General features: G+C 48.9%; 1 protein-coding gene across 1 annotated transcript in view; it reads left to right on the top strand.

Moving 5' to 3' along the window:
• Nucleotides 1–1,172: 1,172 nt before the first annotated feature.
• Nucleotides 1,173–13,723, top strand: part of SLC5A9 (solute carrier family 5 member 9) — a 29,113-nt gene continuing 16,562 nt past the window's right edge. The window contains exons 1-6 of the mRNA XM_056355767.1: nt 1,173–1,529; nt 4,322–4,519; nt 5,931–6,002; nt 8,489–8,593; nt 10,441–10,605; nt 13,199–13,304. Coding sequence (XP_056211742.1) covers nt 4,370–4,519; nt 5,931–6,002; nt 8,489–8,593; nt 10,441–10,605; nt 13,199–13,304 — 598 coding nt within the window. The 5' untranslated portion in view covers nt 1,173–1,529; nt 4,322–4,369. The remainder of the gene's footprint in view (nt 1,530–4,321; nt 4,520–5,930; nt 6,003–8,488; nt 8,594–10,440; nt 10,606–13,198; nt 13,305–13,723) is intronic.

Below are 13,723 nucleotides of genomic sequence, written 5' to 3'. Positions count from 1 at the left end.
CGTTAACATTTGCAAAAATAATTACCTGTCACTTAACTGAACATCCTTTGCCCCAGAAACACTTGCTCTTCAACACTTCTGGGTTTTTTTGGTTTTGGGTTGTTTTTCTTTTTTTTAGCTGCCCACTTTGAAAAGCCACTTATAATTTCCATTCCCTGAAGGGCTCATTCTCAGCTGCTGTGACATGAGTGAGGCGCATACTCCACAAGAGGACACTAAATGTCCTGTCACTTTTGCTGCAAGGAGAGGAGAGCATATTAACTGTGCTGCAGGAGGCCTCTGGCAGTTGGGTTGCCGCTCGGAGCTCCTGCTTAAACTGCGAGGTTTTACGGGGCTGCTGCTCCTCTGCAGCCTGCCCTCCACCTCCGTGGGGCATCATGATCATGCTGGGTGAGGCTGTGGCTGCAGGGCTCAATGCCCATGGGTCCATCTCTGACCAAGGAGATGAGACAAGTGAAGCAGCCCCAAGCCCCACCATCGGAGCTCCAGAGGGTGGCTTCTGCCCCTCATTTGCTAGCGCTGCTCTCAGCCCTCCTGAAGACAAAAGAAAGACTGCACGCAGCCAGGCATGTGCTAGGGAGTGAGTCCTGGAGAGAGGAGGAAAAATGTTTTGGAAGATAGAGGAGAAACGTCTCAGGAGGGGAATGGGAAGAGGATGGAGACCTGTATTACTTAGCTCAGCCTTCGGTGTCTGTTACCCCCGTAAGTACAGCCAGCGCCTCCATCAGCACCTGTTTCTGCCATGGGTAGCACCCCACACCAGCTTCATCCCCTGTGTTCACCAGCTCACCCCTCCCCGCCGTGCCCAGTGCTTCCTCTGCCACCGCTCCCACCAACACAGACAATGTAAGCCAGCCTGTCCCTTAGCTTTGGGGAAGCAAAATTCAGCTTCACCTACATCGCTTGGAGGCTTTGAGGTGCTCTGCCTGCGGGGAAAGATGGGTTTGCCCTAACGGTTGACCAGAGTATTCGAGGTACCTTGCCAGGTGCCCGGGAGATAAGCAGAAGCAAAGCAGTGTGCCTCCTCCAAAATCAATAGTGCCTGCTTGCACCTGCTGGGCTTATGCTGCTGTAATAGCTTTCACTCCGATGGCTGCTTGTTTGTTTGTCAGCTGTGTTGAATTTTTATTGTTTCCTGGGCATGTGAATTCCCCAATTGGTTCCCAGGGCAAGGAGTGCCACATCTCCTGGGGGCGAATAGCCACCAATGTTGACTTAGTGCATGGAGCAGGAGGTAAGCGCTGTCCTGCTGCTGGGGCCTGGTGGAGACGTGCACCTTACAGCGTGATCCATGCTGCTTCTCGCCTGGGCAGCAGCCAAGGTGAGTGTCACGCAATGCTGGTATGCGTCACCCCCTCAGCTGTGGGCAGGGACGGCGGCCGCAGCCCGGGGAAAGCATGAGAGAAGCACGCCTCTGCAGCCAGCCCCAAGGAGTGGGAAGAAGCAAGTCCTGCCTGAATGGGATCGAGGGTAGAGGGCCACGAGACTACTGAGCAGCGAAGAAGGGGACTGCCACAGACACACTTGAGGTATCATCCGTGCTTGATGTACAGCCACTGCAATCCTTCTCAATTGCACCGGGGTTGATCACTAGGGCTTGGGATGATCCACTTGGTGTAATAACACTTGACAGCATCCTGCCACCATAAGCTAATATCCTAGTGGGTCAGATGGAGCTGTGATAGCTCGCAGCTGCTGGGAACGGCTTGTTAGATGTGTTTACTTTTCAGGGGTATAAGCTTTCAGGTGTCTGCAAGTGTTAATTGCTGCTGGTGCAGGGCCTTGGGAAGGTGGGGTGAAGGTCTGGGTTGGGAAAGTACTTTGGGTTGGGCTCCCTGTGGGGATCAAGATTCCCAGTTTGGGAAGACTGGGGATACTGGCTATGTTGGCGTATTGGGCAGGAATTTAATGTGTTTCAAGATCAGGTGTCTATCTTTTTGCTTTCGGGTTCTGTGGTGTTAAGAGGGAAAAGTGTGTGGGTGAGCGTAAATCAGCTCTGCACAGGGAGAGCTGCCTGCTTACACCTGGGGATTTAAGCTTCCAGATATTTAATTTCTGGTAACTGTACTTCAGCTTGTTGAAACATTTCAGTCTTGAAAAGCATCTTGTGGATAATGAGGTACCGCTTCCAGAGAGTCTCGGACTGAGGAGCAGGGGTGGATGGGCACCTTGCTTTAGCAGAGCAGTTAATGAGCACGTAGGTAGGCAGCATTGGCAAGAAAACACTGGGACAGAGGGGTAAAACAAATTGAGAGAGAAATTTTGTTGCCTCCGTTGAACCCAAGAACAAGCAAAGCTCACTTCAGTTTAAAATGTCCCATCTGGTATGTCATGGGGACCACGGATGGCAGAGGAAGGAGATGGTTCTTCTTTGAGGGCCAGAGGACTGCCTGGAGAAGGCTTGTGCCACACAGCCAGCTCTGTCATGGCTCTGCAAACCCTGGTAGGAGCCTTGAGCAATCTCCCAAAGCTGCGCTAACACAGGAGCAGAGGGGCGGCGTGACCCACACCCTCATTCAGTGGGCTGGTGGTGTCAAGAGGGCTGGGCTGGTGTTTGGAGACCTTGTTTCCAAACCAGGCTGGTGTCCTCAGCTGTGTGCCCTGGTCCCCCATCGGCAGGTATGAGATAGCTGCTGACAGAGGTAGCGGAGGGACCTTTGCAGCTGTGTTTGAGCTTGAGTCTTGGTGGCTGGTGTCACAGTCAGAACCACCTTATGTGTCCCCCAAGCGTTCCCCTGGTTTTTTTTTTTTAGCATCCAGCTACAGCCCATTGTGATTTCTTTACGCACGTGCTCCAGGGTAAGCCCTGCTGAGCCTGCCAGGTTGGCAGCCCCAAACCAAACCTCTCCCAGAACATCAGTCATAGACCTTGCCTTTGCCTGCAGCCCAACCCACTGCCTTGTCTTCTACAGCATCATCCCTCCACAGAAGCACTCAGGAAACCTCTCCAGCATACCTGTGATTTCCCTGGTGCTACAGTGGGTGGGCACAGTGACACTGTCTTGGAGGGGTCTTCACAGCACTGTGGGCACTCAACAGAAAGGAGAAAAGTAGCTCTTCCTCAGTCAGTGGAGAGGGAGGAGAGATATCTCCAGAGGGTGACCTGGGCCAGGCATGGTCTGGAGATACTTGTATTTATAAACTAAGGAGGAAATGGATGCCACAATCTCCCCTAGCTTTGAGGGTGATGTCAGGAGCCAAAATCTGTGGGAGGCAACTGTCTTTTAGCATCATTAAGAACCGCACCGAGAAGCTAGGTCTGTGCCTGTCTGTCTCAGGCTCTTGGGTTATGACCATCAACTGAAGCAGCTGCAGGGACCGTCGTGGACTCCTGGTGCCCCTGAGCAGGGCCCTGGTGCAGAGGGAGGTGGAGGCATGGGTCATGCCAGGCCCCAGCGTTAAACGGCAGAGAAGGGCTGGACGCCCCACGCAGCTGAGAAACGACCCTGCCACCCCAGGCGGCTGGCTGGCAGGGTGGGGAGGAGGACCTGTGGCTGGCACTTTGCTGCTGTGGTAGGGGACAGCCCCCTCCTACCAGCCCATGCCCCAGGACAGCTGCTGCCTCTGCTGCCACTGCAGCTTTCCTGACTCATGTAGGTGACCTGGCATTGGCTCTGCTTGCCACGCAAGCAGCTTAACTCCTTCGCTGCTGGCCATGTGCACGCTGGAGAGTCTGCCAAGACAACTCAGCTGTCTCCTCCCCGTGCTCCCCCTGTTGCTGTCTGCAATGTGTATGTGCACTGTAACATGCATTCCCTGTCTGCTGACCGTCCGCTGGGGCTGTGGTCTCTGCAGCGTGGACAATGCCTGAGCTGCAGCACAGGACACGGGAAGAGGGAGCACACGGCTGGACCCAGTGAGGAAAGGGGCACTGGTGCCCTGTCCTGTGGCTGGTCCTGCTCCTTGGGTGTGGGTGCAGTGCTGCACCTATCCTGCACAGATCAGTATCCTTACCACCCGCACCAGGAAGAAAGACCAACTCCCTTCTAGGGCAGCTCCTCTTAGGAGGAACTTTCTCCTATAGGATGCTGTGGGGAAAGTGATGTGAAAGAGCTGGGGGACATGACAATGTGACACTTATCTGTTTGCTGTCCCAGAGGCTGTCACCAGTGGGTAAATGGGCAGGAGAGGGGACTGCTGGTAAAAGGATGCAGGAGCATCTGGGAGGGATGATCACACTGCAAAGCTGTGGGGGAGGCCCGCACTGATGAACCACGGAGCCAAAGCTCCTGCTGGGGCCTGCTGGGAAAATGTTAGCCACAGTCCTGCCTGGCTCCGGCTCCCCCACTCACACCTTCTCCACCTTGTTAATTATTACAAGGGAAGCAATGAAGGCCAACTTGCACCAAAGTCCAGTGTGAGAAAGAGAATGAGCAGTTCACCTGCAGCCATGAGCCAGCCGACCCCAGCCACCACAGAGCTGCCCGCGCTGCTGGGGGACACAACAGCGGCCTTTGGGGTGGCAGACATCATCGTCGTGGTTTTATACTTCGCCTTTGTCCTCACTGTCGGGATATGGGTGAGTCCTCAAGGTGACTGGGTTTAGGTCTGCCTAAGGTGGAGAGCCTTTGATCCTCCCTGGACCCCTCCTGCCTGCACAGGGCATCCTCTGTGCACACTGTTACCCCAGGGACTATTGAGCAGGTTTGGGGGTGGCAGTGACCTTCCTGCGAGCCCTCACCACCACCCCCACATAGGGACAAACAAGGGGTCATTCCCTGGACGTTGTTCTGGGGATGATGACTACCTCCTGTGCTGCAAAGTTGTCTCACACCAAGGTGCCAGCAGGCAGGGGACAAAAGAAAATCCAGGGTCAGGGTGGAGGAAACTGAAGTGGGACTTTAAAAAGCTTTGGAAAGATTGTTGTTAATAATTTGTTCATGCAGCTTTGCAAAGGCCTCTTTCATAGAGACCTATAATGTTCTGGTTGGCTGAAGTGTTCTTTCCTAATTGGTACATTCAAGCAGAAGTCATTAAATAGGTACAAGCAGCTTCTTTCCAAAGCTGGACTATCAAAAACCTGCACCCAGACAGGCAGAAGCAATGGGTGAAGCCTGGCATACTTAACAGATGCACAAAAGCAGTTTTGGAGCTAACGCTGAGATCAGGCATTCAGGCTTCTCCTGGCTTGGTGGCAGTGCTGCTCACCAGTCTGGGTGCCACCATGTGCATACATGCTTCGCAGCAAACCATTTTATTATGGTGCCTGATGGCAAGTTTGTGGTTGCTGCAAACAGCAAGCACACTCAGCCTAACTCACACCGGAGGGGCTTGCTGGCCTATGGACATCCTATTGCTCTTGAAAGCACTGAAGTTCTCATGCGGTTCCTGGATCAGGCGGTGTGATGTGGCCATGCAAGTGTGGGGCTGCTGGGAACCCTGAATCCACAGCAGTGGGAAGAAGCAAGGGCAGCAGGAGCTGCAGCAGGGCATTGCTAGTCATGCTGGAGTGCACCTGCATGCCGTGCCCCAATGCAGTCCTTGCTGGCATCCCACGGGATGCAGGGTTGTCCTCTGATTCTTACCCCTGTGGCATTTTCTCCCCTATTTGGCTCTGAAGACATTTGCTAGGGGTGCTGGACAGTGAGGAGGGAAATGCTTCCTTTGAACGCATACCATTGTCAGAAGGTGGGCAGCCTTTCTTGGAGCTGCAAATGTGTATCTTCACATGGCTGAGAGCAGACAGACCCCTGGATTTCTCAACATTAGATGCCTTCCACAGGGGCCCTTGCTTCATCCCGCGTCAGAGCCATGCACTGAGCTGCCTGTGCTGCTCTAAGCGAGGCGAGCCAGCCTCCTGCAGAAACACCCAAGGAGTAGGGCGAGGGCGGTGCAAAAGGGTGCTGGTGGGATGTTTCAAGGTGGGTACTGGGTCTGACTTGAGGGTGGGTGAATGGAGGAAAATACTTTTCTTTTTCCTGTGCTTCCAGTCATCGATACGAGCAAGCCGGGGGACTATTGGAGGCTATTTCCTAGCTGGACGATCCATGACTTGGTGGCCTGTGAGTGAAATGCATCCTTCTCTTCCTCATGGTTCTAAAGCAATTCTGGATGTAAGGAGGGCAGGTCTAGTGAGGGGACCCAGTCCCTGCGTGTTTGATTGTAGTCTTGAGATTAAAAGGATCCACGCGGAATCGTCCCATGCAGCTCTGTTAATGGGCTACAGCCTGGAGCTGCTGGGTCAAAAGGATAGCTCAGCATCTTCAGTTTTTTTCAGCTCTCAATTTTCTGCGAATGTCAGCAATAAAAATGTTGGCATTGATGGAAGTGAGGGAGCGCTGGCTTCTAGCTGGGTTTGAAAGTCTTTGGTCCCAACTCACCAAAGATACTGTTGTCCCCAAGCCAGGAAAGCATTAGGTAATCTAGGAATGTGCTATCCAGTAAAAAAGCATTTAGAAACCGAAGAAAAAGTAATCCCAAAGGCCAGGACTTTCCGAGGCTTTGCTGTTTAGAGTAAAGCCGAGATTATTGACTAACGATGTAAAGAATATAAACTTCAAACCACCAAAGCATAAATTTTCACTATGAAGAAAAAAAAAAATCTATTGAAGGCACCTTTACTTGGGAGTGAAAGGTACATATAAAGATAATTCAAAGTTTGAAAGGAATAAAACCACCACAGGAATAAAGATCCTTCTCAGCCAGTGCCAGACTCTAGCACCATATATCTCTCCAGTGAGTAACAGAATGCACTTCTCAACCAAAACACTGCATTTTTTTTATTTCTTTCCTTTGGATGTACATTGCCCATAAATTCACTAGGCTAGATTTTCAATCTCTTCCATCGGTGACACACCCTCCCCTCTAAAATCTGTTATTTCTTAAACGTTCTTTATATTCCTGTCTTGGCCAAGTGACATTTAATGGAAAAGCTTGGCTTGAGGGTTTTCTCTAATTTGGAGGGGGAAAAAATTAAAGGTACCAAAATGAAACACTTTTTCCCCAGCATCATTCTCTTTTTCTTTAAAAAAAAACAACCCAAAAACATTCTCATTGCTTTTGGCACCAAGCGCAGGTGGCCACAGACTGTGTTGGCTCTGGGTTCTCCTGACTTACCATTCTAGGTTTAAAGCAACCTCTAACGCTGTTTGCTTTTCAGTTTTGTTTGTCAGAGAGCTGATTCAACCTCTGCAGCACTCCTGCAGGCAGCTCCAAGTGACTTTCACCTTGAGTACATGACTGGCTTACATGTATTTTATTTTATTTTTTTTTACAGGGGTGACAGATTTCTGCTGTGTGTTAGACAGCCTCAACTAAATCCTGATATTACATTGCTGCTCCTGTGCAATTTATCTTCCGTATTTGTGTGTCTGATATAGATATTAGGAAAACTGTTTACATTTCTTGAGAGCATCAGTCCCTGCCTCAGCTGCAAATTCATGTTGCAGCAGCCAGCTCTCTAATCAAGAGTTTTCTTAGACAAGAAGGCAGAGCTGTTGGCAGGAATCAGTGTGGTTGTTGATGCCGTATTAATGTTTTACCTTGCTCAGAGGTGAGAAGCAGATCAAATTCCATCATTCCTTGTTTCACACGTAGCAGTACTGAGGAGAGAAAAGCTCCTTGTAGGCCGTGTGTCTAAAAGCAAACTTCCACTAGAGACAAAAGGGCTAGACTTGTCCTCCGGGTAACTTCTCATTTGACCCTGTGAGAGATTTGTCGTTGGTGTACAGAAAGGAGCTTGAGGCGGTATGCCAAATAAAAGTAGTAATTAAGTCAGATTGTCTTTGCCCTGTTCAAAGCGCCTTGGAGCTTGTATTCTTCCAATTAGAGTGCCAATGAGCCATGGCGGGGACAGCCTGCCATGCCCACAGCTTGCAGTCAAAGTTTACTTGAGGCATTAGCATTTTCCAGCCTACTGAAGAGCCGAATATCTTTGAACCTATGTGTAGACATTAAACACAAAAGGCCTGCATGTTCCTAAGGTCTTCCCTGCTATGGTTCAGGAATCGCCTCCCTTAGGAGGAGCTCCAGGAGAGCACCACGGTCGCTATAGCTGTGTAAAGCACCACGTGCATGTGCAGTGCAAGACTTAAAAGAGGCTGGGCTGTCAGCGAGACATGGAGAGGTAGAGCAAGGGGCAGTGAGGCTGGAGAAGGTGTGTTGTTGGCTGAGTAATAAGGGAATGGGAAATGCATCGTGTTTCACGGACACTCAGGTGTCTGTGGCTGCCACCAGACTTCCCTCACCTCGCCGTACTCCCCATAACAGGCACGTATCTCAGGGGAACCACTAACAAAGTGAACCTCGATTCTGAGATGAAGCTTTGCATTGGAGTGGGGGTGGTGGAAGGGAGCAGACACACCCATTTTAAGACATAAAACCATAGCTGCTTTAAAAGGAGAAGGAAAACTCAACTCTCCATTAGCACCCAGCTACTGACCTGCCAGAAGCCAGAGAGAAAAGACAGTACCCAGGGGAAATGCTTGGGCTGATACAGAAGTTTCTCAGGGTGACTTTCTGGGTTTTGTGCCTGTGTCATGTGTTTCAGATTGGAGCATCCTTGATGTCAAGCAATGTGGGCAGTGGCTTATTCATCGGCCTGGCGGGCACTGGAGCAGCTGGGGGCCTTGCTGTCGGGGGCTTTGAGTGGAACGTAAGTCAGTTATGTTGTCAACTAAGATGTCACTGTTTACAAAGGGTATGAGGGTTTGTCTCCAAAATCAGATGCTTAACAGTATCAGCAGCTACAAGTTCTCAAGCCTCAGGAGAGAAGCCTCCAGACATTCAGACAGCCTTAAAAACATGAGATCTTTATTTTAGTTTAAGTGGAATCCACTAAAATTATTAGCTCTTTGACCTTCCCAGAAGCACATGGCCATATTTTTAAGCTTTAGTCTGCACTCATGAAGATTAAAATTAAAAGATAATGAATGTTGAATAGGTACTTGGATACTCACAGGATTCTGGGTACAGGGAGCTTCAAAAAAAGCAGCATGTGGTGCTAAATTCAGTGTAAAGCCATGAGAATCGGCAACCCTGTATTCACCTGTCAGCTGCCAAAATGTGACGTCTCTTGGGTGAACATCTGGGTGTGAAGGCAGGTCTCATTCTGCCTTATTGAAGTGGCCTGGAAAATTGCCACTGACACCACACAGAGCATGAAAACCAGACCCTTTGTGTGTGATGCTAATGAAATTTCTCAGCTGCAGTGATGAGGAGTGAGATTAGTGCCAGCCTCACAATAAACATCACTCACCTAACTCTAAATCTCTTGTCTGTATCAGCAGAGAGTGCTAATACTGCCGGATACTTGCCAAGCACAGGCAGGGCCCACCAAAAGCTCTTTCCTGGGATATCTATTCACTGCACTGTTGTTTTTTCTAAACCATTAAGATCACCTTGAAGTAATCTGTGAAGAAACTGGTGCCTGTGTTCAGCCTGGTGCATGTAGGACATACCAATATCACTTTAAGTTCATCTATTTAGTTCATTTTAGAAGCCCATTGAGACAAGATTGTATGTCAGGGAAAATCTAACTTCATGAGTTTAGATTCATTTCTTTCAGATTGGAAATGGGCCTTAGAATGCTGTTATTCTCTCCCTTTGCCATGGGACATCACTCAGCTGCAGGGATCATATAAGCATCTTTTACCTAAGCCAGCCTCTGCCACTGCAGGAGTCATGGCTGTTCTCCTCAATCACTCACAACCTCTGCTCACCGGCATTAGTTTCATTTCTGGTAACTTAAATAGCTGATCAAAGTAAAATTTGGACTAATGTAAGGTACTTGGATGAAAGGTAATGGCCTGAGACAGCCAGGTGATGTTTGATAATCCAATGGCTTTTATTTATGTTCAGGATCTTCTGTTTGGGCTTTTGCTGTGTTTCAGAGAAGAAATATGTGATGGGAGATGCCTTTACACCTTCCAAAAGACCTTTCACCTGTTGCAAAGCAACTGAACTGCCCCTTTATCTACCAGCAACAGAAGCACATCTGCGTCAGCCTGCAAGGAGAACATCCCAGCAGAGTCTTGCTGTTGCTTATTTTTATGCTCCGCAGGGACAGTCTGCTGCCTCAGCCTCATCACTTGCTAATCAAGCAACAAACAGATGCTCCCATCCTTCTCTGAATCACTTAACTCTTCACTGCCACAGCATCAGTGGTTTGAAAGGCCACCAAATACCGCACTATCGGTCAGAGATCCAGAGCAACAGAATACACCATCTTGCCTCAAAGGAGGATGGAACAGGACGTGCCACCCATGACAGAGAGACACAAGGCTTAGTAGGATAATTTCAAAAGCTTCTAACTAGATTGTAGTAATTCCTCCATTTGTCATGTCATCTTCTGAGCAGGGAGAAAAAGTCAGACTGCCTCCCAAATACACTGCATGGCACTATACCTTTCTGCTTTCTTAGTATGTCCACTGAAAGAACAGAGGAGAAGGATGTTCCCATCTGTTGACTCACGTACCTTTATTTTCTCTGTCTCCTTAACAGGCTACCTGGGCACTTCTGGCTCTTGGCTGGATCTTTGTCCCTGTTTACATCGCAGCAGGAGTGGTCACAATGCCCGAGTACCTGCAGAAGAGATTTGGAGGGCAAAGGATACAGATCTACATGTCTGTACTGTCCCTCATTCTCTATATATTCACCAAGATATCCGTATGTATCCAATTGAACATGACCCTTGTGTCTAGGGCAGTGGTAGGTCATCTCGGCACAATGCAGGGCTGCTCAGAAATAACTCGATGTCCTTGAAAGGACCAGCTCAGCTACCAGAAACAGTAGCAGTGTGTTAGTGTGCTGCTTTGCTCCAGTAAATACCTGCCTCTCTATTGATCAGGGAGACCTATCCTAAGAGAGAGAGCCCTCATTAAACAGCAATGCACAGTGAGAACTTTACAGGGATTTGGCAGCTAATTACTGAACAGTATAAGTACCATAGCTGTCTGCCTGCTTTTCCTCTTCTATCAGATCAAACCTTAGGCAGTATAGACAAGGGAACTGCGGCATTACCCCATCTGAGGATCTGGCATGCTGCGTCTTTTAGGTGTGAAATTCTCTTAAATTATCATAAATCTGATGTTGTTTTATAGCTGAGTTTTCAGCATAGGTGTGTTGTGGTTATTCTCTCTTCCTGTGACTTGTGTTGTATAAAAACGGTACGGTGAAAGGGAGGTAGGTTCTGGCTGAAGACAAAACTCTGCATCTTTCCTGGATTGCTTGTAGCATTGTACCATGCTAGCAGCCAAAAAAAGCAATGTAAGCTACTCGATATTTCTCTTCATTTAAATGCTGTTAATAAAAAGGCAGAACTTAAGCTCAGAGATTTGCTAAGAGCTACCTGTGCCTTTGGAGAGAGAGGACAGTATTTCAGAGTCCATTACAGGGTCTGAAAATGTCAGTCCTTTGTCTCCAGCTGATCATCCCACGGCCAGTGCAAGTCAGTTTTCATAGACCCTACTGAAGTGTTTAGATGCCAAATTGCCTTGCAAGACATTGACTGGAGATGAGGCACCCATGTGCCTTTTGCAGCTGGCTTCAGGGTCCTCCTCCCAGGCTTATTATGCCTCAGGTCCTGGGAGGCGCATGCAGAGGAGTTCCAGGCTGGGATTATGGGATAGATTTCCTCTTCTAATGGCCAGCTCTTGGTCATGTCACCCATCGCTGCCACAACTGCCTCTGGGAGCGTTGCTCTCTGGGCTTGAAACATTGCCCAGGATGAGGTCTTGCAAAGAGGTATTTGAAGCCTCTTTAGCCATGAGGGGTAAATCGAAGATCTCTCCTGCGACAGCACTACACTGGTCACCGCTGCACAGTCAATGTATGGGCAGAACCAGACCAGTCTTTCAAAATGACCTTCAGCAGAGCAGTATTTGCCAGTGCCTTTTAGAGCAGGACCCTGGCCTCAGTCATTGCTGTTTCATCTCAGTGATTTCTCCTCTGTGCAGCTAATTCACGCATGGCTGACGGATGTGGCTGGTGGACTTTATGGACATGACAGGTGCTTTCTATTAAGCGGTGCTATTGTTTGTAGAGAGCTCATTTAGCGGCTGGCTGGACAGCAGGCAGTTGGTTACAAGAAGGATTTTTCTCCCTGTGCTTTTTGCCCAAACTAGGGCATTGCAGAGTCTTCCCTGCTTGCAAAGAAAAACAGAGAGCTCAATAAACAGTGTTGTCAAAGGACTGATCCTGCATAGCTACCGAGTGTTTGTATGGAGAGCAAAAAAACCGGAAGACACGGTGACTCCTGTGGATGTACTGACGGTGTTTGTCCTGTCTCAGGGTTGCGGAGGCTAGGAGTTGCACTGGGTGTGTGTTTTTAAGGTGCTTATTTCAGGCACAGCAAATAGAAATCTTGCCCCATCCCTTCGGTCTCCCTTGGCAAATGTCTTCACCTACATCTCGCCCCATACCAGATTTGCAGGTGTCCTTCAAATTCATTTCCCAACATAAACATCTCCCGTATCGCCTTCTGCATTTCAGCGATGTTATCTGTATAATTCCAGGTTTTGCCCAGTTTCTGGTTTCACTCTCTCTGCCAGCAGGTCCAAGCAAAACAAAGCCCATGGGGGTTTCTGTATGTCTATCAAGGTCCTCAGCAGGTATAACTAGTTTTTCTGGAGTCATTCTAGTATGTTGAACTGCATGAATAGAAAAGCAAGCTGTTGACCTTTTCAGATAAATAAATCACGGTGCAAGGCATCAGTGATTCTTCAGGGGTTTCTCAAGCAGGATTGTCCTCTGGCCACTAGGCCACCAACATGTAGTCTTGGGAAGAAACTGGTCTCTGCTATTTGCCCTCCTTTCCCTCCCATGTACCTGTGGATACCCGGGCTCCTGCTCCCCATGAGTGTCTTCACAGTCAGCAAAAGCAGTGACAGTTTCCACCAATGCTTCTCTGTGCCAGTGAGGGTTACTTACCATGAAGGCTGCCTGTAAGATAGTCTTTATTTTGATGACTTTTTAACCCTTGGCGTAGGACCTTGATCTTTACCCTCCTGCTGCCCCAGCCTCTGAAAGCGCTGACCTGGAGGAATGATTTTCCTTACCCTGAGAACAAGATGGTTCACAGCCAACAGCCCCATGCTCTCTCCTCCTCTTTCACTTCACCTTCCTGGTGTCCTCCTCCATCGATGTTTTCAGCCGCAGAGGGCTGCAGGCTGCTTTATTAGATTTCACTTGCACGGAGCGCTACTAATGCCAGACTGCCCTTGTGGTGTTTTTTGTTTTGTTTTTTTTTTTTTTATTCCAGACAGACATTTTTTCTGGAGCATTGTTCATCCAAATCTCTTTGGGCTGGAACCTCTACTTGTCCACTGTGGTCTTGCTAGCAGTGACTGCTGTCTACACCATAGCTGGTAAATAGCTAATTTTGAAAGAAACATTATAAACTGGAGCCTAGGATATATTTCCCCTTTCCTACACAGGGGTAAGTATTCAGGTCCAGGTCTGAGGGAGAGATTCTCCCTCTTGCTGGTAGTACCTGCCCTGTCACTCCCAGCTGCTGGGGACCTCTGGCTATTCCCCTCTCCCTTCCTGCTGCAAGGGAAACTGGTATGGGAGGAACATTACTGTTTTCTAGAGGATTTTTTAACGCTGCAGAAGGTTCCCTGCTCCCTCTGTGCAGATAATCACCACTGCCCATATTTGCTCTTTTTTTCTCTTTTTTGTAACATTAACAACTTTAGATATTAAGATGCTGAACTGCTTCCGAATCCTCTCATAAATGTAGAAAAGCCCTTTGGGCTGTGCCTCACGGGAGGGCTTGTGACAGTTA

This window comes from Falco biarmicus, chromosome 11 (genome assembly GCF_023638135.1).
Source record: "Falco biarmicus isolate bFalBia1 chromosome 11, bFalBia1.pri, whole genome shotgun sequence".
Classification (NCBI taxonomy): domain Eukaryota; kingdom Metazoa; phylum Chordata; class Aves; order Falconiformes; family Falconidae; genus Falco; species Falco biarmicus.
Note: the sequence above shows the minus strand (reverse complement) of the source record. Positions and strands in the feature narration are given on the sequence as shown.